This window comes from Microcaecilia unicolor, chromosome 1, assembly GCF_901765095.1.
Source record: "Microcaecilia unicolor chromosome 1, aMicUni1.1, whole genome shotgun sequence".
Taxonomy (NCBI): Eukaryota; Metazoa; Chordata; class Amphibia; order Gymnophiona; family Siphonopidae; genus Microcaecilia; species Microcaecilia unicolor.
This window is the reverse complement of record NC_044031.1, coordinates 48958872-48983455: the sequence shown is the minus strand read 5'-3', so window position 1 is coordinate 48983455 and position 24584 is coordinate 48958872. Positions and strand designations below refer to the sequence as shown.

Genomic DNA, 24584 nt, shown 5'->3' with positions numbered 1-24584 from the left:
TCTGGGCTGAGTGAGAGCGTTCTCCTTTGTTTGTTTGTTTTAAGGATTTCTCTTCCCAGTGTCCTGGCCTGCTGGCTCAGTGAGTTTAACCCTTTGTGTACTGTGTGTATGGTGTTCCTGCCTCTGCCAGTGTGTTTGTTCTATCGGCCCTGCTCCCTCTCGGGGAAGGGAAGAGTTCTTTCTGATTGTTTGTTGATTTATGGCACTCTCTCTCTCTGCTGGCTCTACAAGCTTAACCCTTTGTGTTCTGTTTGCCTCTGGCTACAGTGGGTTTGAGGCAAAGGCTTTCTGCCTTCCTTTTGTGTCTGGTTCCTCTGGCTTCTGCCTGGGGCTTCCTACCCTGGTGGGGGGGGGGGTTGCTGTGTTAGTTCCCCTGTCCTGCGCTAGTCCCCTGGGTGGGCGTGGTCCGCTCTGGTCCTTTGTTTCTCCCTCTGCCCTATTGCTGGTGTTCAGCGCGTGTCTGGCATCTTGGGGCCCGGGGGGCCCTCTGGGTTCTTTCACCCCTCCCTGTGTGTGATTGGGTTCCAGTTCAGCCGTGAGGCTCGCACGAATGGCTCTGTGTGCGTGGGTTCCAGTTCGGCCGTGAGGCCCGCCTGTATGCCTATTTCCCTTCTTCCTGAGGGACTGTGGGGAGGGGTAGCTTAGGGGTATTGGATAGCTGGGGTGTGTGGTGGTGGGTCGGTCTCCCCTTGGCCTCGGCCAGGGCCCAAGGGCTCACGACCAACCCAACGGATTACAGTTGTTTTGTGATTTTTGTTTTTGTTTTGAGTGGTGCTATTTTGTTTAGTGTGTATTCACTTGTTTCGTCCCAGATTATCATGAAGTGTTTATCCTCGGGTGGTATGTCATTGAGTTCTTTTATTGTTGTTGTCTAGAATGTGTGGTTGTCTACTTTTCCTCTGGTCGTGAATGTGTGTTGGGTTCTTGGCTCTCTTTTCTTCCTGTTTTCTTTCCATTGTAGTGTGAAAGTGAGCTTGCTGTGGTCTGACTATGATACCTCTTCTCATGTATGGTTTGTGAATATGTGGTTGTTACTCGTTGAGAATCTGTGGGCTAGTATGTGTAATTGATATCCTTTTGTGTGTGATGAGACTCCTTGTGCTGTTGTGAAGTTCCATTGGTTTATGAAGTTCATTATGGGCTTCTACACATTCCCCCCTTCACCCTTTAGCCTCACAAGGGTGGAAGGGAGGAAAAAGACTGCTGTCAGTCAGAATTGGGACTGGGAGTTTTCTTTCTTGTTCTCCAGTCTGCTCTTTTTTCTGCTGGAGCTTTGAAATTTTGGGGTAGGTTGCCTGCCTTTGAGTCTTTTGGTTTGATGCAACTCTAAATTGAGTGAAACACAGCATTATGGTGCATAGCTTATGTGTGTGTGTGTGAGGGGGGTACTTTTTGAGAACCTTACCATTTGCTGCAATTTAAATGGTTTTATGGAGGATTTTCTGCAGCCAAAAGAGGCTGTGTCACGTGATTATGTTTTCTAGCTCCACTAAGTTTGATCACAGTTTTCTGAATATTTTGAAGACTCCAGATAGCTGAGAACTTAAGTCCCTGGTATAAAGTGTTGCAGTAATGCATGGTGCTGATGACCAGGATGTGCACCAAGATTTGAAGAGCAAGCACTTTGGTGACTTTTTGGAGGAAAGACTGCTGAAGCTGTTGAAGTGAGCAAAAGGCCTTTGAATGCCTTTATTTGCAGATCTGCCTAGTTACCCATTTTCAGGAGAAAAACCTTTTGTCCAGTCCTGGCTGTACCTGATTACTGACATATATTTGTAATGCTGTTATAACCACAGAGGGGACATCACCCAGTGCTATGGGTTCCATTTATTTATTTATTACATTTGTACCCCGCGCTTTCCCACTTAAAGCAGGTTCAATGCGGCTTACATAGTAGTAAAGATTACATAGTATTGATAGAGAAAATATACATTAAGTCTAGGTATATAGAAAAGGTAAGAGTGAAGGGAGTAGGAGAGGTATAAGCAAGGGTAGGTGGGCACAAGAAGAGGGGTAATGGGGGTGGGAAGAGAATGGGACACGGGATAGGTATAGGGAAATTTGGTGAAAGAAGTAGTCTGTATTGTTGTCATTGAGGCATATTTTCAAAGCACTTAGCCTCCCAAAGTTCCATAGAAACCTATGGAACTTAGCCTCCCAAAGTGCTTTGAAAATATGCCTCATTGTCTCCTGGATATGTGTTGGGTAAAAGGGTTCATAAGATTAGATTGGGTCAATTTGGGTAGGCTTGCTTGAATAGGTGGGTTTTTAGAGATTTCCGGAAGGATAGATAGTCACTAATTGATCGGATAGGTCTGAGAGAGAGCATTCCAGAGTTGGCTGCCTAAGAAGGAGAAGTCGGATCCATAATAGGTTTTTATTTAAGACCTTTGCAATTGGGGTAATGCACGTTGAGGTAAGTTCACGAAGTTTCAGATATGTTTCTGGTTGGAAGGTCAATCAGATTGAGCATATAGTCCGGGGATTCACCGTGGATAATCTTGTTGGTTAATGTGTTGACCTTGAATTTGATTCGCTCATTGATAGGAAGCCAGTGAAGTTTTTCACGGAGAGGTGTTGCGCACTCAAAATGTGATTTGCCAAAAATAAGTCTTGCTGCCGTATTTTGGGCAGTCTGAAGTTTTTTCAGGATATGGGTCTTGCAGCGTAAGAAAATACTATTACAGTAGTCGGCGTGGGTAAGTACAGTGGATTGCACCAAGTTCCGGAATGTTTTCAGGGGGAGATTAGGTTTTACATGTTTCAGCATCCACATCATGTTGAACATTTTCTTAGTAGTGGATTTTGCATGACTTTCGAGTGAGAGATGGTTGTCTAATGTTACTCCAAGGATTTTCAGGTTGTCGGATATGGGGATTGTAATGTCGGACGTGTAAAGATTAGTTGGGAGAAGCATTGAGTGTTGAGATGAGAGGATTAGGCATTGTGTTTTCTCTTTGTTCATCTTCATCATAAAGGCATTGGCCCAAGAGGTTAAGATGTTCATGCCTGTGGATATTTTGTCAGAGATTTCTGTTAGATTAGATTTGAAGGGAATGAATATGGTGACATCATCAGCATAAATGAAAGGGTTGAGACCATGCCTGAATAGAGCTTTGGCTAAGGGGATCATCATAAAGTTAAAGAGAATCGGGGATAAAGGAGAGCCTTGAGGTACATCGCAGTTTGGTGACCAGGGAGATGAGATAGTTGAGGTTGGTTTAACTTGGTAAGATCTTGAGGTGAGGAAACCCTTTATCCAGTTAATGACGTGTCTGCCGATCCCAAGTTTATCCAGTAGTTTGGTTAGAATATTATGATTTACCATGTCAAATGCACTGGATAAATCGAATTGCACCAGGATAGGGTTATTAGAATTCCAGGTCTCTCTTAAAGTTTCTGTCTTGGAACTGGGTAACTTGGCAGCTCTGCTTTTATTCTAAAACTTCAGTCTTGCTTTTTAGAATTGCTAATGCGTTGCTGTGGTTCAGTTTTTGAAGCAATAGTTCAAGAATTTCACTTTTAACAAGTCTTTCTGTTTGTGCGTTTTCCATTTTTGTAATTTGTATTTGTTATATATTTTATTTATTTATTTATTTATTTATTTATTTTATACCGAGTGCTGTACAATTCAGGGTATAACAAAGCTGTATCAATGACACAGTTAAACAATTACTAGATAAATATAAGCCTAAATGGGAAGGGAGTAAGAATAGGACAAAGGCTTAATATCCAAAGATACATGACACAGAACATACAAGCAGAATTACAAAAGGGAATAAACAACATTGAGGTAGTTGGGATGAGGGAGACAGAAGCCAGTACTAATTGACAAATTATAAAAATGCTTTGACAAAGAACCAGGTCTTCAAGGAAAGCTTAATTTTGGAGTATGAATTGTTGTGTGATTGTACAAACTGTTGCATATGATCTCATGATTAGAATATATTTTATATAATTCAAATAAATGTTTTGAGTGTTAAATAAAATAAGCATTTCTTTATTATGAACAAATTATTGAATTTATGTGGATTTTTTTGTTAAAATATTTTTTGTTGCTTTTATTTTTGAGGGTTTCCACTTAACTTTGTATTTATAGTGCTTGTGTCTATTTCTTTAGCCTCTTTTGCTTTATAAAGGATAGAATTTAAACCATGGCAAACAAATGCAGTCAAACCTGCAATGATTGGTGAGCACAGAAGAGGCTAATTAAGTATGTTTTAGAAATGGTTTCTTCTTAGTTGTGATCCCTCTGGGGAATTCAGAGCATTCCAGAGAGACAGATCTCAGCAGAAGTGTAAGTGAAGGTTACAAATGCCTGCTGCTAGTGTCCCAGCAGACCAATAACTTGTTGAAAAAGAACTATTTTGTTTGTTTTTCATGTTGTATTTGCATGTTCTGCCCCCACAGCTGTGTGTGCATATTTTCCTTCAGTTTGTATTGTTTTTGACAGCCTTAAGCTAACATAAGCTACTTCCTACCTTGGTCCTGTAACCTTTACATTCATAAGTTAAATGTTGCACGTGAACCCTTGTCTTCTTGAGACCTACTTTCCTCATACATCAGCCATGTTTAAACTTTGACCCTATCGGTCAATTCCAGAGCCCCTAGGTCCTTGTGTAGTCCGCTGCATCTCTCCCTCTAGAAAAAAAAATTTCATCTTGGCTTCACAGCAAGGTCTCTCTCCTGTTTCCACACTTGCAAATTCATAATCTTTTCACTGGTTCGACATTCATCAACTGCAGCATTAATCTCCAATCATTCTCTTGGAGGTCATTCATCTAGTTTAGCAGCCCATCCTATTAGTGGCTGTTGAAATGAGATGATTAATTCAGACAGACTCTGCCCCACTCTGGTTTCAGTGATCTTTGTGCAGTAAGTCTCTTATCTGTATTAAACGGTTGGAAACTAAGAATATTGTACTGGTTTTTATCTATTTATTTATTCAATAGGATTTATTTACTGCCTCTTTGAAGAAATATACCCAAAACAATGTACAGCAAGAATAAGCTGAAGATAGGCAATAAATATCATTAAACATATTCAAATAGCAATACACATTATGGCATAGTATGCTATTTCAGAAACTTATTATACTGTTGTCCTGAATCAACGGTATTGATTATGCACTTCCATTAAATGTTACTTATTGTAAACAAATAAAGCCTCATAAGCCCAGGCTACCACAAAATTGGACAAAACCTGAATTGGCTATCATCATTGGCTCCTACCTCCTCTGAAAACACCTACAGAGCAAAACAACTCCGAATGGAGAAAAAAGGTCTGCAGTAAAAAACGGAGGGGGTTAATTGTGACTATTTTATAATCAAGGTGCACAAACAATAACCCAAATTGCTTCTAACTCTCAAAAATCGGAAGAATTAATTCAAAATGTGAACCATACGTATAAGGGAACAAACAGAGTACTTAGCTTCACCACAAGTATCTTTGATTTCACATTGTTTGGAAGAAAAATGGTCATTTTCTTTCTTTCTTTTTTCCTGATGAAGTAGCAAAACAGAAGGATTCCTGTATCTGTTGAGAAAGATACTTGTGATTGAAGATATAATAGACTAAAGACATGATATCATGGACATTGGGTTTGAACAAAATTAAGAATATTCCCTGGATTGTGTTTTGTCAGCATTACCATGGTGAAGCTAAGTACTCTGTTTGTTCCCTTATATGTATGGTTCACATTTTGAATTAATTCTTCCGATTTTTGAGAGTTAGAAGCAATTTGGGTTATTGTTTGTGCACCTTGATTATAAAATAGTCACAATTAACCCCCTCCGTTTTTTACTGCAGACCTTTTTTCTCCATTCGGAGTTGTTTTGCTCTGTAGGTGTTTTCAGAGGAGGTAGGAGCCAATGATGATAGCCAATTCAGGTTTTGTCCAATTTTGTGGTAGCCTGGGCTTATGAGGCTTTATTTGTTTAAAATTACAATAAGTAACATTTAATGGAAGTGCATAATCAATACCTTTGATTCAGGACAACAGTATAACAAGTTTCTGAAATTATTGCTCTGGGCAGTTTTTTTTTTTTAATTTTTGAGAGTTCATAGTATGCTATTTACAATGTCAATTCAATACACATTAAAACATCTTAATAGCATAGGGTATAAGCAGAGGTGGACATACAGGACTGCTTTTACAAAGCCACGGTAGTGATTCCTGGCGTGGCAAATGTGACGAAGCCCATTCAGTTCCTATGGCCTTTGTTGCATTTGCCACACATGAATCACTACTGCGTCTTAATAAAAGGAGCCCACAGGGAGATAAGATAGAGTCATGGGTGGGAGTTAGATAGAAATAAGGGTGACTAATTTAAGGAACAATTGCACATGAAGTCAGAAAAGGTGCAGGAAAATGCTTTCAGCTAGAACATTAATGGCTAAGCAAATCCTGCTAAAGTATGCTGGTGTTTAGTTCTTGTGTGTATGACTAGTTAATTGCTTCTTCCATTAAAGGAGTGAGAAAAAAGCCGAGCTTTCACCTGCTTCCTGAAGTAAAGATAGTCTTCTGTTAAGCAAAGCCTTTCAGGGAGTGCATTCCAAAGTGTAGTAGCTATTCCGGAGAAGTCTCGCTGGTGGGTGTCACATCATGTGATGCCCTTTTGGAGAGGGACTAGTTAGGTAAGGTTACCATACGTCCGGATTCCCCTGGACATGCCCTCTTTTTCAGGGGATTGTCAGGGCGGATTTTATCAGCCTGCCTGTTTGTCCAAGTTGGTGGGCTGGCTAGCTGGCGGGCCTCCCCTCACATACCTTACGAGGCCACCGCTTGAAGTCTCGGCAGCCATTTTGAAGTGGTGCTGGCATCAAGCAGGTCAGTGGCAGCACCGGGCAAGAAAGAGTGGGGTTCTTTACTGCCCTGAAGAGACCACTAGACCACCAGAGTGCAATAAGTTACTTGAGGGGAGGGGAAGAAGATAGAGTTGTGTGGGTGGGTGGAGGGAGGGGACTGTAAAAAAAAAAAGTTGGGTGCAGGGAGGCTAGACTAAAGATTGGGGAGTGGGACATACAGCATATGGATGGAAGGAGATAGGAGAGGGGGACATGCTGCTCATGAATGGGAGGCAAAGGAAAGGGCGACATGCTCATGGATGCTTGCTTTTTTGGAAATGTACATCTTTTCATTTTGTATTTAGCCAAGTATGGGAAAATGCATTTCTGTTACTTTACCAGTATTTTCACTGCTTATAGCATCTGGCTTTCTTGGGGGGGGTTCAAGGTGACTGTGCAGTGCGGGAGTCGGGTAGGGGTGTGGTGGGGCTGGAGGGCTGAGCTGCATTTTATTTTGTGTCATTTTTTTTTTGTCGATAACCCTATTGTTAGGGATATTCCTTTGGAGGACCTTAGTGATCTTGGAGGTGTGTAGGGGGAGATATTGTGCTTCAAGTGCTTTGGCCCATTTCCTTTAAGGGCCTTGAAGACCAGACAGAAAATTTTAAACTTAGCCTGTATTGTACTAGCCAGTGAAGTTTTTGCAGAAATAATGTGATGTGATCCTGCCACTTAAAATCTTCAGTTGGTTGTGCAGTGGCATTCTGAATCAATTGAATACTGCACTAGAAAAGCACAATATGAAAACAGAAAAATGCAGTCTTTTTTTTTTAATGGAATGTAAGATATCTTTACAAGTCAACACTTGCATAAAGAAATGCAGAGAAAGAAAAGGCAACATTATCTCTATTCCTTAGACCTAAAAAAAAAAAGTGGGGGAGTGTACATAGATAAGGAGATCATTTATAATTAAAATTATACATATAAAGAAAAGAAAAAAATGCAGAGTTTGACTGTTTACATGCCTACTAAACCCTTTTGAATTTACGCTGGTGCCTCTGGAGAACTGATACTGCTATATCTGAGTAAATAAACACTTAGGAGAATTAAACACATTGGCTCTACTGCACACAATCTACTGAGATTTCAATCTAAACAGTGAACCCCCGGATACCACCACAGCTGCCTTTCTGGACATGATGACAGCACTGGGATTCACACAGGTGATCAATTCTCCAACCCACAAAAAGGGTCACATACTAGACCTGGCATTTACCGAGGAAGATTTGGGTGGGATACTGGTGCCAGAAATGGTATTTGAAGCTGAAGAGTCGGAGAAACTTAATGAATTCTCTGTAAACCTGGAGGATGTAATGGGGCAGTTCTACAAACTGAAGAGTAGCAAATCTCCTGGACTGGATGGTATTCATCCCAGAGTACTGATAGAACTGAAAAATGAACTAGCAGAGCTATTGTTAGTAATATGTAATTTATCCTTAAAATCGAGCGTGGTACTGGAAGATTGGAGGGTGGCCAATGTAACGCCGATTTTTTTAAAAAAAGGTTCCAGAGGAGATACGGGAAATTATAGACCGGTGAGACTGACGTCAGTACCTGACAAAATGATAGAGACTATTATAAAGAACAAAATTAGAGAGCATATTCAAAAGCATGGATTACTGAGACAAAGTCAACATGGATTTAGTGAAGACAAATCTTGCCTCACCAATCTACTACATTTCTTTGAAGGGGTGAACAAACATGTGGATAAAAGTGAGCAGGTTTATGTTGTGTATCTGGATTTTCAGAAGGTGTTTAATAAAGTACCTCATGAAAGACTCCAGAGGAAATTGGAGTGTCGTGGTATAGGAGGTAGTGTTCTATTGTGGATTAAAAACTGGTTAAAAGATAGAAAACAGAGAGTAGGGTAAATGGTCAGTATTCTCAATGGAGAAGGGTAGTTAGTGCGGTTCCCCAGAGGTCTGTGCTGGGACTGCTGCTTTTTAACATATTTATAAATGACCTAGAGATGGGAGTGAGAGAAAATCCGCTGGCAAGCGGAGAACTCAAACGCCCCACGGTAAAGACAACAGAGAACAGAAAGTGGGAGAGCGACCAAGGATATCAGAGACTGGAGGATGTTCTTAAAATGAAAGTTTATTAAGAGTTTCGAAGACTCGACACAACGTCGTGTTTCGGCCGTCAGGCCTGCATCAGGAGTCTGCAGTGCAGGGTGGTTCAGAAAAATGACGATGGGAGATTCTTTGAAGATGTCACAACAGTCTCTTACACAAAAGATGACTGGATAATGATGTAATTGATTCTTCAACAGTGGTATAATAGTCTTGAAAAAGACTGTTTGGAAGATAATCGAGTGGTCTCGTCGAACCGCTGCACGCAATTATCTAGCAGCACCTACCAGAGTTTGGAAGGAGATCAGAGACAAAAAAAAAAAAAAGCGGACCATTGAAAATTTCCTAGAGGCCTTGGACTATCCACATGTGGATGAAAAGACAACTACAATGTCAGAACATGTTGACATTTGGAATACACACTTAGCCAAGACCTTAGAGAAAACGGCACCACTAAAAAAACAAATGCTCACCTTGTTTTTTTCCAGAACTTCGGAAACTTAAGTGCGAAGGACGGAAACTGGAAAGGAGATGGCAGAAATTTTGCCTTGATGAAGACAGGCTAAACTGTAGGAAGCACACAACAAAGTACCACCAAGCCTTAACAGCAACCAAGAACATAAGAATAGCCATACTGGGTCAGACCAGTTGTCCATCTAGCCCAGGATCCTGTTTTCCAAACAGTGGCAAACAGGGCCGCCGAGAGACTGAGCCGGGCCCGGGGCAAGGCCGCCACCCCCTGAGGCCGTCGCTGCCCCCCCAATCACTACTCAGGCCGCCGGTGCCACAGTCCCCACCCTCCCACCCGCAGCCCCGTCGACAGGCCCCCTCCATCTGCCACCGGGCCCCCTGCATTCAAATCGATTCAACAGCGCCTCACTTCTGTGTAAAAGTGCAGTGGCAGATCACTTCCCTTCGGGCCTTCCCTCCCTCTGTCCCACACTCGTGGAAACAGGAAGTTACAACAGACGAGGGCAGGACACAGGGAGGGAAGGCCCAAAGGGAGGCGATCTGCCGCTGCGCTTTAATACGGAGGTGAGGCTCTGCCGAATCAATTTGAATGCAGGGGGCTCGGTGGCGGACAGAAAGGGGTTGTCTATGGAGCCGAGGGTGGGTGAGACCAGGGACTGCGGCGCCGGGCCCCCCTTGGAGGCCCGGGGAATTTTGCCTCCCCCCCTCAACGGTCCTGGTGGCAAAGCCTGGTCACAAGTACCTGGCAGAAACCCAAATCGTGGCAACACTCCATACTACAAATCCCAGGGCAAGCAGTTGCTTCCCACGTCTGCCTCAATAGCAGACTATAGACTTTTCCTCCAGGAATTTGTCCAAACCTTTTTTAAACCCAGATACGTGAACCACCGGTACCACATCCTCTAGCAAACAGTTCCAGAGCTTAACTGAGTGAAAATTTGTTTAAAAAGTATTTCTGTGTAACTTCCTCGAGTGTTCCCTAGTCTTTGTACTTTTGGAACGAGTAAAAAATTGATTTACTTCTACTCGCTTCTACACCACTCAGGATTTTGTAGACCTCAATCATAACTCCCCTCATCTGTCTCTTTTTTCCAATCTGAAGAGCCCTAACCTCTTTAGCCTTTCCTCATATGAGAGGAGTTCCATCCCCTTTATCATTTTGGCCGTCTTCTTTGAACCTTTTCTAATTCCGCTATATCTTTTTTGAGATATGGCGACCAGAACTGAACGCAATACTCAAGGTGCGGATGCACCATGGAGCGATACAGAGGCATTATAGTGTTTTTGATCTTATTCACCATCCCTTTCCTAATAGTTCCTAGCATCCTATTTGCTTTTTTGGCCACCGCTGCACACTGAGCAGAAGATTTCAGTGTATTATCTACAATGACACCCAGATGTTTTGCTTGAGTGCTGACCCTCAAGGTGGACCCTAGCATCAGGTAACTATGATTCGGACTATTCTTTCCAATATGCATCACCTTTCATTTGTCCACATTAAATTTCTCAGGCTGCCAATTCAACCAAGCAGTTGTTCAGTATAGTAAACAGCCTATTGCAACCTCCACAACAGAACCAGCCTGCCCAGTCTAAACTGAACTGCAGTAATTTTGCTGCATACTTTGCCAACAAAATTAAAAGTCTTCGCCAGGATTTACAGGCAATCCCACCCAGTCTTCAATCAATTAACCAGGAGGGCACAAACTCACCCCCTCCTGATAGAGACAGATGGGACACTTAACCCAATGACAGAAGAGAGCCTTGACAAAATCCCGAGAGACCTTCAACCATCTACCTGCTCCCTCGACCCCTGCCCATCAAAGGTAGTGCAGCAGGCAAGTATGGGCTTCATAGAAGGCGCCACAAAAATTGTGAACACTTCTCTTTCTAATGGGCAATTACCAACAGCGTTAAAAAGAGCAGTGGTTCACTCTTTGCTAAAGAAAAATAGCCTTGATCAGGACAAATTTGAAAGCTACCGCCCAGTATCAACATTTCTAGGGAAACTTATAGAACATACAGTCTGGTTTCAACTTAGTGATTGGCTAGAAGAGAAAAACTGGCTAGATCCATGTCAGTCTGGATGCAGACCCGGTTATGAAACTGATTCTTGTATCCCTACTAGATGATTTTCACAGAAACTGAGACAGGGGATTCGCCTCGGTGTTAGTACTGCTAGATTTCTCAGCAGCTTTCGACACTGTGGATCATGATATCATGCTAGCATGACTAACAGAAACAGGTATCAATGGAACAGTACTTGCTTGGTTCAGATCCTATCAGACAGGCAACAATCCATAATGTTTGGCAGCAACTCATCGCCACCATGGGCACTGACCTGTGGACTACCACAAGGATCGTTACTGTTACCTATTATGTTCAATATCTACCTCAAGCCACTAACTGAGCTGATTCGGTCAATGGACACTCAGTTCTACATCTACGCAGGTGATGTGCAGCTACTCATACCCATTGAACTTGACTTACCTACAGCCCTGAATAAACAAGATTACTTGTCTAACATCAACTCAAGAATGGGATAAACACAACAAACTTTGCCTGAACCCAAGTAAAACCGAGCTTCTTTGGGTCCTTAACACAAGTGGATACATACCTGACATCAAAATCTCTTTTGGGAAGTATGTACTCCCCCTCAAATCACAAGTCAGGAACCTTGGAATACAGTTAAATTCAACTTACTCTGATTCCCCAAATCCAAGTAACCTTCAAGAGCTGCTTCTACTATTTGTGACAATTATGCTGCCTCTCTCCTTACATTGAGAAGGTAAATCTTATACTACCAGCAATAAGCACTAGTGGTAATATGGCTTAGATAAAGCTGTTATTTATTTTAAAGGAGAAAGAGACCTCAGAAACCAATTGGATGGCAATCCTTGGTTACATCTGGCTAAAATTTTCGCCAATGTTGAGTTTCTATCATTGGGCCCAAAAACTCCTTTTTTTTTGTGCTATCATTTATTGTGCCAATGATAGAAACTCAACATCGGCTAAATTTTAGCTGGAAGTAACCAAGGATTGCCATCTGATTGGTTTCTGAGGTCTCTTTTTCCTTTAAAATAAATAACAGCTTTATTTAAGCCATATTACCACTGGTGCTTATTGCTGTTAGTATTAGTTTACCTTATTTTTGCACTAGTATTCACTTCATGTGTGTGGTTTTTGTGAAAGATAACTCTTATTCAAGTTGTGCATGCCATGATAACATCAAGACTGGATTACTGCAATGTACTCTACAACAGTCTGATTACAAAGGGTCTGCACAGCTCCAGTTGATTCAGAATGCTGCAGCAAGACTAATAGAAGGTTGCAAGTGACATGACCACATCACCATTTTTGCAAAACCTTCATTGGCTACCAGTACAATACAGGGCTAAATTTAAAACTCTATGGCTGATCATCAAGGCCCTTAAAGGAAATGGCCCCAAGTACCTGAAGAATAGGATGATCCTCTACACACCTCCAAGGACACTAAGGTCCTCTCAAGGACTATCACTAACAACACCCTCTCCAAAGGACATTACACAATGTCTTTCTTCTATGTTTGTACAGCGCTGCGTATGCCTTGTAGCGCTATAGAAATGCTAAATAGTAGTAGTAGTAGTAGTAGTAGTGATGCCCACAAGCGAACCTTCTCCAGAGAAGCCCCCACACTCTGGAATGCACTGCCTGAAAGGCTCTGCTTAACATAAGACTATCTCTACTTCAGGAAGCAGGTGAAAGCTTGGCTGTTCAACCAGGCCTTTAATGCAAGAAGTAACTAACTTGTTAGTCTCACTCACATACACAAGGAGTGATACAGACTGCACATACTGCAGCAGGACATGTTTATCCACTCCTACTCTAGTTGAGATAATATTTAACCATCTCTCTGACCTCATGTGCACCTTTCTTTAAGACTGTAAGAGTGCCAACATTTAATAGAAACTAACTCCACAAACACTCTGTATTGTCTCTTTAGGCTGAGCACTTAGGTGTTAAATGTATAAACAAACTTTTATATATAAAATAAGCCTCAAAAGCCCAGGGTACCAATAACTTAGGACACCACTGTGTTGGCTAACATCATAGTCTCCACCGACCTCCGAAAAAACGAACAGAGTAAAAACTTCCAAAAACAATCTGGTTGGAAGAAAACCTCTGCGGGTAAAAAACAAGAGGAAGGGTATCGGATTATTAGCAATCTCTTCACTAAAGTGCTCAAGTCTAAAGTCTGTGTGATAGTATGATTTAGACAATACAGAGTGTTTGTGGAGTTAGTTTCTATCTATATGTTAACCATCTGTCTGTCCTCATGTGCAACTTTCTTTAACTTAGTCGCCTTACTTTCTAATTCTTCTTACTCTTACCTATCTATATGTTCCATCTTTGCTTACACCCTACACTGTCAACTAAAATGTTGTACTACGTATTGTGTTGACGTATATTCTTTTCACGATTACCTTTTTCGTTTACTTGTTAGTCTCACTAACATACACATGGAGTGACACAGACTGCATATACTGCAGCAGGACATGTTTATCCACTCCTACTCTAGTTGAGATAATATTTAACCATCTCTCTGACCTCATGTGCGACTTTCTTTAAATTAGTCGCCTTACTTTCTATCTCTTCTTACTCTCTTACCTATCTATATGTTCCATCTTTGCTTACACCCTACACTGTCAATTAAAATGTTCTACATATTGTGCTGACATTGTATATTCTTTTCACGATTACTGTTTTTGTTTACTTCTCCTACCTATTTCAGTGTGTTTCAATCCTTTTTTTCCCCAGTATTTTTTTACTTATTGCTGGCTTTTATTTATCCTCCTCATCTGTCACACATTTGACTGACCTTTTATTTATTTGTTACATTTGTATCCCACATTTTCCCAACTATTTGCTGGCTCAATGTGGCTTACATATTGCCGGAGATGCGATTGCAGACTCCGGTGTAAACAAATACATAGTGATGTAGAGATAGATAAAGTGCATGTGGTATTGCCACGTGCGATAGGGTAAAGTTCTTGTGGTGTAGCCACATAGTGGCGTCATGCATGGAGGAGCTGTATTGTGTGTCCATGCCGTATTCTGGTTATGTTGAGTTGTAGCAGTCATGCATTTATGTTGGGTTGGTAGGGTATGCCTGTTTGAACAAATAGGTTTTTAGTGTTCTCCTGAAGTGTAGGTGGTCGTACGTGGTTTTCACGACTTTTGGGAGTGCGTTCCACAGTTGCGTGCTTATGTAGGAAAAGCTGGATGCGTACGTTGATTTGTATTTGAGTCCTTTGCAGCTTGGGTAGTGCAGGTTTAGGTACATTCGTGATGATTTTGAAGTATTTCTAGTTGGTAGGTCAATCAGGTCTGTCATGTAACCCGGGGCATCGCCGTAGATGATTTTGTGAGCCATTGTGCAGATTTTGAAGGTAATTCGTTCTTTGATTGGGAGCTTTTGATTGTAGTTTTTCACGGAGGGGTTTTGCGCTATCAAATTGGATTTTTCTGAAGATGAGTCTGGCTGCCATGTTTTGAGCGGTCTGAAGTTTCTTTAATGTTTGTTCTTTGTATCCCGCATGGATTCCATTGCAGTAATCCATGTGACTTAGTACCATTGATTGTATCAGGTTGCGGAATGTATCCCTTGGGAAGAATTGTTTCACTCATTTTGAGTTTCCACATTGAGTAAAACATTTTCTTGGTTGTGGATGTCACTTGTTCTCTAGTGTTAGGTTAAGGTCTATTATGACGCTGAGGATCTTCAGGCTGTCTGAGATAGGGAGGGTGTGATCTGGGATGTTAATAGTTGTGGGGTGATCTGTGTTGTGTTGGGATGAGATAACGAGGCAGTGTGTTTTTTCTTTGTTGAGTTTTAGCCGGTGGTGGGAGGCAGGGCTGGTGGTTGGGAGGTGGGGATAGTGCTGGGCAGACTTATACGGTCTGTGCCAGAGCCGGTGGTGGGAGGCGGGGCTGGTGGTTGGGAGGCGGGGATAGTGGTGGGCAGACTTATACGGTCTGTGCCCTGAAAAAGACAGGTACAAATCAAGGTAAGGTGTACACAAAAAAAATGGCACATGTGAGTTTATCTTGTTGGGCCGACTGGGTGGACTGTGCAGGTCTTTTTCTGCTGTCATGTACTATGTTAGTTGAAAGGCATTTGCCCAGGAGTCCATGATGTTCAAGCTGCTTTTGATTTCATTGGTGATTTCTGTCAGATTAGATTTGTAAGGAATATATATTGTGACGTCGTCTGCATATATGAAAGGGTTCAGGCCTTGGTTGGATAGGGTCTTGGCTGGGGGTGGGGGTCATCATTAGGTTGAAGAGGATTGGTGATAGCAGTGATCCTTGTAGTACTCCGCAGTCTGCCTTTCACGGTGATGATGTGGTTGAGTTTTATTTTACTTGATATGTTCTTGTGGTTAGGAAGCCTTTGATCCAACTAAGTATGTTGCCACCAATCCCGAACTTATCTAATAATCTTAATAGTATATTGTGATTTACCATGTCGAACACACTAGACATGTTGAACTGGAGGAGGAGGATGTTTTTGCCTGTTGCTATTTCCTGCTTGAACTTGGCTAGGAGAGTGAGTAGAACTGTTTCTTTGCTGTGGGCGAAATCCTGACTGAGATTCGTGTAATATTGAGAATTTGTGTATGTAGTCTGCGAGTTGTTTGGTTACCATGCTTTCCTTCAGCTTGACTGATAGCAGGATGGATGCTACTGGGCGGTAATTTGTGATTTCATTTGCTTTTTTCGTGGTGTCTTTTGGTATTGGGTTGAGTAGAATGCTGCCATTTTCCTTTGGGAAGAGGCCCTGCTGAAGCATGTAGTTTAGGTGGGATGTGAGGTCTGCGATGAAGCGGTCAGGGGCGGATTTCATTAGGTAGTTGGGGCAGGTGTCTAGTTTGCAATGAGTGTTGGAGAACTTACTGATCGCCTGTGCCACTGTGTCGATGGTAAGGAGGGCGAACTTTTCTATGTCTGGTAACGTGTTGTGTAGATTTACAATTTTTTCCTTGAAATAAGTGGCAAGTTTTTCTGCAGACAGAAAGTCTGTATTCGATGAGGTGACCAGGTTGGTGTCTAGGAGTTTGTTCGTGAGTTGATATAATTTCTTCGTGTCTTTGTAGTCTGGTCCTATTTTGGTTTTATAGTATGATCTTTTTGACTGTTGTTTTATTGCGTATTTATATTTTCTTTGTGATTGTTTCCATCTTTTATTTTTTTCCATGCTCGTTCAAGTTTCCTGGATTGTGTTTTCAGTTCATTGTCGAACCACGGTGTTGAGTTGCGTTTACGTGATGTTTTTGTACCTAAGGGTGCTATTTCATCTAGTATGCCTTTGCATCTGTTATCCCATTCCAGGAGATTTATTTATTTGTTGCATTTGTATCCCACATTTTCCAACCTTTTTGCAGGCTCAGTGTGGCTTACATGGTACCGTAATTGGTGTTAACCGATTTCGGTATGAACAAATACAAGTTGCGATTAATATCAAGGTGATATTATGGTAGACTGAGATACATGTATGGTAAAGACAATTGGGGAGAACTTAGAGAGGGAAAGGAAGAATTAGGATATGTCTGTTACGATCTTTGGTTAAGTTGTTTATGGATAGTTGTGTAAGATAGTGTATGGAGTCTGTTTGTGTTGTCCAGTCATTGTTGTATGTCATTTGCCAAAATGTTTTCGAGTCTATGTGGCCTCTTGTTCTGTAGGATGTGAGTTCTTGGTTTTGGTGTGATCCCTTCTTCCGCCAGTGTAGGGAGAGTTTTAGTTTGTAGTGATCAGACCAGGGTATTTCTGTCCATTTGATGTCTGTTATGGATATGTTCTGGTTTTACATTTATCTTGGTGTTTTTATCTATTCACTCCTGGCTGAAGTTCTCTTTCTAATTTACCTTGCATTACAGTGTGATCATCTTTTCTTCTACATCTGGTCTCCGATACTAGTTTCTATGCTCTTCCCCTGCTATATTCTGAACCACCGCTTCCCTATGCATCCTTCACATTTGCCCTGGTTTTCTCATCTATTCACTCTGGGCTGAAGTTCCCCTTCTGTTTTAGCATGCATTATTACAGTGTCATCATCTTTTCTCTCATATCCTGTCTCCGATACTCACTCCATGACGTTGCAGCACTCACTCTGTTTACACATCGATTTTTCTATTCCACAAATATATACATGTTCTTCCGATAGAACATGTAGATATACTGTTAATACCAAACCAAAGGGGTCCGCTCGTATGTTCTTTTCCACATACGAGCGTACTCCGCAGAGTTTGCCGGTGTCGGTTCAGTTGTGTATGACTCTCGACCAGCCTGATAGAATTGCAATCCTTCATCACTTCACCCTATCCCGAGATTTATCTTTCTATAACTTTGCCTAGGCCTTTTTTTTTTCCTCATTCATGATCTTGTTGTAACATCAATTGTGTCTTTCTCCTGGAATGGTGATGCCATAACAGGTTTGTAAGCCACATTGAGCCTGCAAATAGGTGGGAAAATGTGGGATACAAATGCAATAAATAAATAAAATAAATAAAAAGATATTAACAGTATATCTACATGTTCTATCGGATGAATTGTTAATTTGACCCCTGATGTAGGCGTTGCAATATGCCGAAACACGGACCGTGTCGGGTCACTGAACATCTGCATCTAAAGTAATTTTTAATTACATCTCCAGTGCTGGATTTGTCCTTTGATCAGCCTCTACTTTCTCCTGCTCCATACTTAATTAACACGCATTCATTCACATTTTTATTATAATGTTTTAACCATAATCATTTGAGCTTTAGTTTTTCTGTCATTTTTATGTATTTACATATGGTATGCATGACATACTTCATTTAGTCTACCTGTTTCTTAACATTCTATTTTAATACATGATTTTATTATGCATTTGAATCTTTATATGTACCTATGTATTTTATATGATTTAATCCTTTTATGTTTTATACCCATATATGTTTTTTATGTATGTCCTATTTTTAGACCCCTGGCGCAGGCTTTATGCCAAAACACAGTACTGTGTCGGGTTTTGAAAAATAAAGATTTTGGTCATTATAACTGTCGTCCTCTGGTATTTTGTGGAAGAGCCCTGCTACCTTCACTACTCCTTTTGCAAGTAGTGTACTATGCCATACTTTGTATTGTTATTTCATTATTTTTACTGCTGTATTTGTCTGTTGCTCATGTTTGATTTATTCTTACTGTACACCGCCTTGAGTGAATTCCTTCCAAAAGGCAGTAAATAAATCCTAATAAATTACTGCATACTAGTCAGCCATCTAGAACAAGCTGCAAATAACCTTATGGGGAAGGGCAGTTGGAGCTGATAAACACTTTTGCCTTAGGTTATGATTCTTGAAATTCTTTAAATTGATCCTCTTGATTAATAGTACTTGTTAGATGCATCGGTGAATTTCTGCAGAAGACAAAAAGGCCATTATTTTAGAAGCTCTATTTGTGATTTACATGTGTAACTACAGGCATTTGCATTTGAACCCCAATTTTAGAAAGCCAATATCAACAGGTATATATAAGGGGGCAGAGTGGAACCAAATTCTACATGTGCGTTCCCCATTTCAGAAAGGAAATTAACCTGTATGTCCTGATATTCCAACTCGGAGATTTGCAACTGCTTCTTTGCATATATATGTTTTTAAAAAAGTGTTCATTTTGGCCAACCATTTACAGAAGGTATAAAGGAGTTTGTCCCTTAATCTCCTATTGCTTATTTCATCTCCAAAATTAACATAAAGGTTGCAGCCTCTTATTGTTAATTTTCAGCACATACACATGTAGGTTTGTAAACTGGCAGGTTTACACATATCTCTTATACGTGTAAGTGTTTTCTATTCACATGTAATTTGGGGGCTTTCCTCCAGTCGTTTTGCTATGTACAAGCAAATACACATGCACTCTTACACATGTTTTAGAAAAGGCTCTACTTGGGCAGGTCCTTTTCTAAAATGCTGCCAGGATTATACACATTGTGACCAGGATGTATCAGTTCCAATTTCTATGTTCTATCTAAACTGGGGCTGAAAGGTTATAACTTTCTTTTGACACATCTATTTTTGCTGAAGGAACTGAATTTTGATGCACTGTTATATAGGGTGAGGTATGGTGGGGTGCCAGGAAGAAGGTGTTTAAAAAAATTAGTTCAGTGCAAGGTTGTATAGTTTTATAAATTTATTAAAATCAGTGCAGTATTAAATCTTAATTTCTCTCTCTCTCTTTTTTTTTTTTTTAGTTAAAATGGGTACCAAAGGCAACAGTGTCTGTGTTTATGTGCGGGTGAGACCAACAGATAACTTTGCTCAAGATATTATCCAAATCGGAGAAGACAGTAAGGTAAAGTATTAGGGGACTTAGAAAGGGCTTGATTATTCAGAGGCATTTATTTGGCACCACTATATGTTGTTGTTCTGCAACGCTGTCCGGATAGCTCCAGGACATTGCTGCAAATCATCTGGAGAGCACCGATATTTAGACTGCTTTCTGGGTAACTGTTTTCACTTTATCTGGATAGTTACCCAGATAGAGGACTCAATATCAGTGGTATTCGTACACCTCTGGTGCTGACCACTCTATATGAATATCCAGCACAGCTTGCTCTCCAGAGATTGGGGCTTAACATATGTGTTTTATTTAACCACTATGACTGGCATTTAAAAACCATGCTGATTACGACGGCTGAATATTCCCCTGAAACATTTCTTCTCTGAGGACAAGCAGGCCTTCATATTCTCACAGCTGAGTGACATCATCTGGCAGAGCTCGGTGCGGACGCGGACTAGCCAGACTAAGAACATTCTAATAGCGTCCCACCGCACATGCACTGGTGCCTTTCTGCCTGGGTCCCTCAGTCTCATTTTTTTCAGGGAGAATGCATTTTGTGTTCTCTCAGTGTGTGTATCTCTCTTTCGCAGTGCCTTCCCTTGTGGGTACTTTTCCTTTTCTGAGCTAGTATTTTTTATTCTTCTTTTTTAATTTCCCTTATTTTCACAAATATTTTCAGCTGTTAAAGTTTCCTTTATTTTTTGTGAGCTGCTAGGCACGTTTAGTTCGGAGCACCGCCTTCAATTTGACCACTGCACCTATTTCGGCTCACAATTTGAGGAGTTCTAATTTGGCTGCAATTCTTTTCTTTTCTCAATGTCCCAGAAGACCCCCAGTGGCTTCAAGAGGTGTACCCAATGTAATCAGGTGATTTCTGTGATGGACCCGCACTCTTGGTGCATCAGGTCTCTTGGACCTGACCATGAGCCTAACTCTTGTTCTCTCTGTTTAAAAATGCAGTTGAGGACACAGAGGGCGCGTCAGGTCCAATAGGAGAAACTTTTTGACTCCTCAGTGGCTGGTACATCGTCATCGGCACCAGAAGCATCGACCTCGATGACTTGCAAGACTCCAACATCCATTGGGAGTGCACTAGCTTCACGAAGGTCTCCATCTCTCTTGACATAGGGCGCTGAGAGCAGGCCCTAGGACTGATCAGCATTGGAACCAAAACCAAGGACACATACGGGTTCGATGTCATTCTTAACGGCACCAAAGTACCAAGATGTTGAGCATTGCGGGAAGCCCAAGAAGCACTAGTATCAGTCTTTATTGATACACGGTGCCGGGAGCACCGGGGCATTAGCTTTGCCAGTACCTGAGAAACATTGGAACCTAGAGGAGCGCTCCCCCTCTTTCGAAGAGGTGCCGGTGTGAAAGTGTTTGGGCAGCCAGGTCCCCACTACCAGTTCAGCACCAACGCTTTCTCAGGCTGCCTTTCTCTCCACCCCACCCCCCCCCCCCCCCCCCCCCCCCCCCACACACACACACACCTTTTCTGATGCCTTCCTTTGATAAGCAGTTCCAAGCCATAATCATGGAGGAGCTTGCGCACATGCTGCAACTGCAGACCACTCAGGCATCAAGGACGCTTGCGCCAGCTGCGTAATCATCCCCAGATTCTTCCTGAGGTTCAATTCATGACTGTGCAGAGATCCTTGATGCCAACGCCTCGAAGGGTGTTGACATCAACACATAAAGTACCGTTCTTTTCTTTGGGGGAGGAAGCTTCCCCAGAGTAGGAGGGTAGGGCTGTACCTCGGCACTCCACTGAGCCGAGGCAGGCACAGACTGATTCAGCCAGGTCAGAGTATGGTAAAGAGTCTGAGTGAGACCATTCATGGGACAGAGGAGGACCCACACTACTTCTCACAGGAGGAATCTTATGGGATACCCTCTGATCCCGCCCCACCTCAAGAGAGATGTAAATCTTTACCAGAGGGTCTCTCTTTCACTGGTTTTGTTAGGGAGATGGCTTCTGCCATCTCTTTTAAGTTAGAGACAGGGAAGAGCCTGGGGCAGAAATGTTAACTGTCCTAGACTACGAGTCTCCTCCAAAGGAAGGGGTCACAGTACCATTGCACCCTATTCTTAAAAATACACTGACGAAGAACTGGGAAACTTCCTTCTTAGTGCAGGTCATACCTAAGAAGATGGATACATAGTACTGTATCCAGAAGGCTCCTGGATTTGAGAGGGCCCAGCTGCCTCACCAGTCTCTGGTGGTTGAATCCACCCTCAAACGAGCTAGGAATTCCAGGACTCCTACCTCAGTACCCCCAGGTAGAGAGGCTCAGATACTGGACTCATTTGGGAGGAAAGCTTTTCAGGCCTCGATGCTTATTGCTCACATCTAGTCCTTCCAGCTCTGTACAAGCCTTTACTTGCAGTCTTTGGTCCGCAGTACACAGGTCTTGCAGATACTCTTCCACAGGAGCAGGCCACAGAGCTTTTGCAGTTGACCAGTAAGCAGTTGGAATGTTGGAAGTATCTGGCTAGGGGTGCATAAAATTCTTTTGATTATAGCATCCAGACTCTCCACCTAACTATTTGGGTGTTGGAGCTCCTAGGGTCACTTCAGCTCGCAGAGTTGGTGAGCTTCAGGCCCTAGTAGCTGATCCACCTTACACTAAGTTTCACCACCATAGAGTAGTTCTCTGCAAGCACCCTAAGTTCTTTCCTAAGGTAGTGTCGGAGTTCTATCTTAATCAGTCTATGTCCTGCCAACATGCATCCAGATATTCAGGATTTAATATCTGCAGAGTGGAATACCCCCGAGGAAGGTCTGCGAGTGTGGAGAGCCATGGCCCGTCTCTACCCTTTGGTTCCGGAGGAAAGGGAGAAGTTGGGCTTTCCTAAGGTGGATTCTTTGGTGACAGTGGTCACCAAGAAGACAACCTTGCCTGTGTAAGGTGGAGTGGCCTTAAAGGACCTTCAGGATAGGAAATTGGAGCAGGCCCTGAAACAGGCCTTTGAGGTGGCTGCCTTGGGCTTGCAGGCTGCAATTTGCAGTTCCTTTGTGGCCCGTGGCTCGCGAGCGGCTAGGGTGGAGGCAGGTCTCGCTTATCTAGCGGACGCCGTGTAATACATGCTTAGGACTTCGACCAAGGGTATGTCATTGGTGGTCTCTGCAAGGTGACAGTTGTGGCTCCAGGCGTGGTCTGCAGCGTCCAAAGCCCGGTTGGTCAAGCTGCCCTTTCGGGGGAAGTTACTGTTTGGCGAGGACTTGAGTAATCTGGTGAAAGAGCTCGGAGAGTCTAGACCCCAGCGGCTGCCTGAGGACCGGCCTAGGTCGTCTGGTCGGCAGTCCGAGTTCTCTCGTCCTCAGTTTCAGGACAGTAAGAAATACAGACCAGGTCGCCCGGCCTTTGGGCAACGGCCTAAGTTTCAGCCCTGTCAGTCCTTTCCGGGGGACAGGAAGGGGACCGGCAAGTCAGGTCGGACAGGTCCTCCTGCCCGACAGTCACAATGATGGTGCGTTGGTCCACGCATTCAGTCCGATAGGGGGACATCTTCAGGCGTTCCAGGACCCGTGGGCCTCCATCAGTGGGTGCTGGACATCCTGCGCGACTGTTACCGGTTAGAATTCTGCCACCCGGGCGCTCCTCTCTTCTTACAGTCTCCGTGTCGAGGTTCTGTCCGAGAGGCACAAGTCAAGTCCACCGTTCAGGTGTTATTGTCTCTTCAGGCCATTGTGCCCGTGCCGCTCGATGAGCACAGACAGGGGAGGTACTCCATCTATTTCGTGGTCCCCAAAAAGGGAGGCACGGTCCGGCTCATTCTGGACCTCAAGAGTATCAACAAGTGCCTGCAGGTTACGCATTTTCGGATGGAAACCCTCAGGTCCATCATTGCCTCCGTGCGGGAGGGCAAGTTTCTCACCTCTCTCGATCTCAAAAAAGCGTACCTTCATATTCCAATTTGGGGCCTACTTTGGTAGTTCCTTCGTTTCACGGTACTGGGTCAGCACTTCCAGTGATGGTACTGGTGGCAGCTTTTCTCCAGAAGCAGGGTGTTCAAGTGCACCCTTACCTGGACGACTGGCTAATTCGCACATTGTCCTACCAGGACAGCTTGGAAACGACTTCCACGGTTGTCAGGCTGCTTCAGTCCTTGGGATGGGTGATCAATTTTGACAAGAGCTGCCGGATCCCCTCTCAGCGCCTGGAATACTTAGGTGTTCTATTCGATACCCAGCGGGCTCGGGTCTTTCTGTCCGACCCTCGGCGGGTGAAGCTGGTGAGGCAGGTACGTTCCCTTCTGTTGGCCACCAGGCCATGGATTTGGGACTATGTCCAGCTTCTAGGGTCCATGACAATGGCCATGGAGGTAGTCCCTTGGGTGTGAGCTCACATGCATCCGCTTCAGAGGTCTCTGCTCTCTCGCTGGTCTCCGGTGTCGGAGGCTTACCAAGTCAGACTGCCTTGGACGTTGGAAGCCAGACGGAGCATGAGATGGTGGCTCTGCCCCCAGTCTCTGGCTCAGGGAATGTCCTTTCCCATTCTGCAGTGGGAGGTATTGACAACGGATGCCAGCCTGTCGGGCTGGGGGGCCCATTTCAAGGGCCATTTAGCTTAGGGTACATGGTCACCACAGGAGTCCCACTGGGCCATTAATTTTCTGGAGCTTCGGGCGGTGCGGCTAAGCTCTGAAGTCGTTTCTCCCGTTCCTGAAGGGGATGCCAGTCCGAGTCTTCTCCGACAATGTGACGACTATAGCTTATATAAACAGGCAGGAGGGGACCCGCAGCAGTCGTCTGGCCAGGGAATCCGGCCTCTTGATGGTCTGGGTGGAGCGGCACCTGTCTTACCTCTCAGCCGCCCACATTGCCGGGGTCCTCAA

At 43.1% G+C, this 24584-nt stretch overlaps 1 protein-coding gene across 1 annotated transcript in view; it reads left to right on the top strand.

Moving 5' to 3' along the window:
• KIF9 (kinesin family member 9) overlaps positions 1 to 24584 on the top strand; it is a 275713-nt gene that overhangs the window by 23710 nt on the left and 227419 nt on the right. Inside the window, exon 2 of the mRNA XM_030196974.1 lies at positions 19654 to 19754. Within this exon, the coding sequence (XP_030052834.1) occupies positions 19659 to 19754 (96 nt within the window). The 5' untranslated portion in view covers positions 19654 to 19658. The remainder of the gene's footprint in view (positions 1 to 19653; positions 19755 to 24584) is intronic.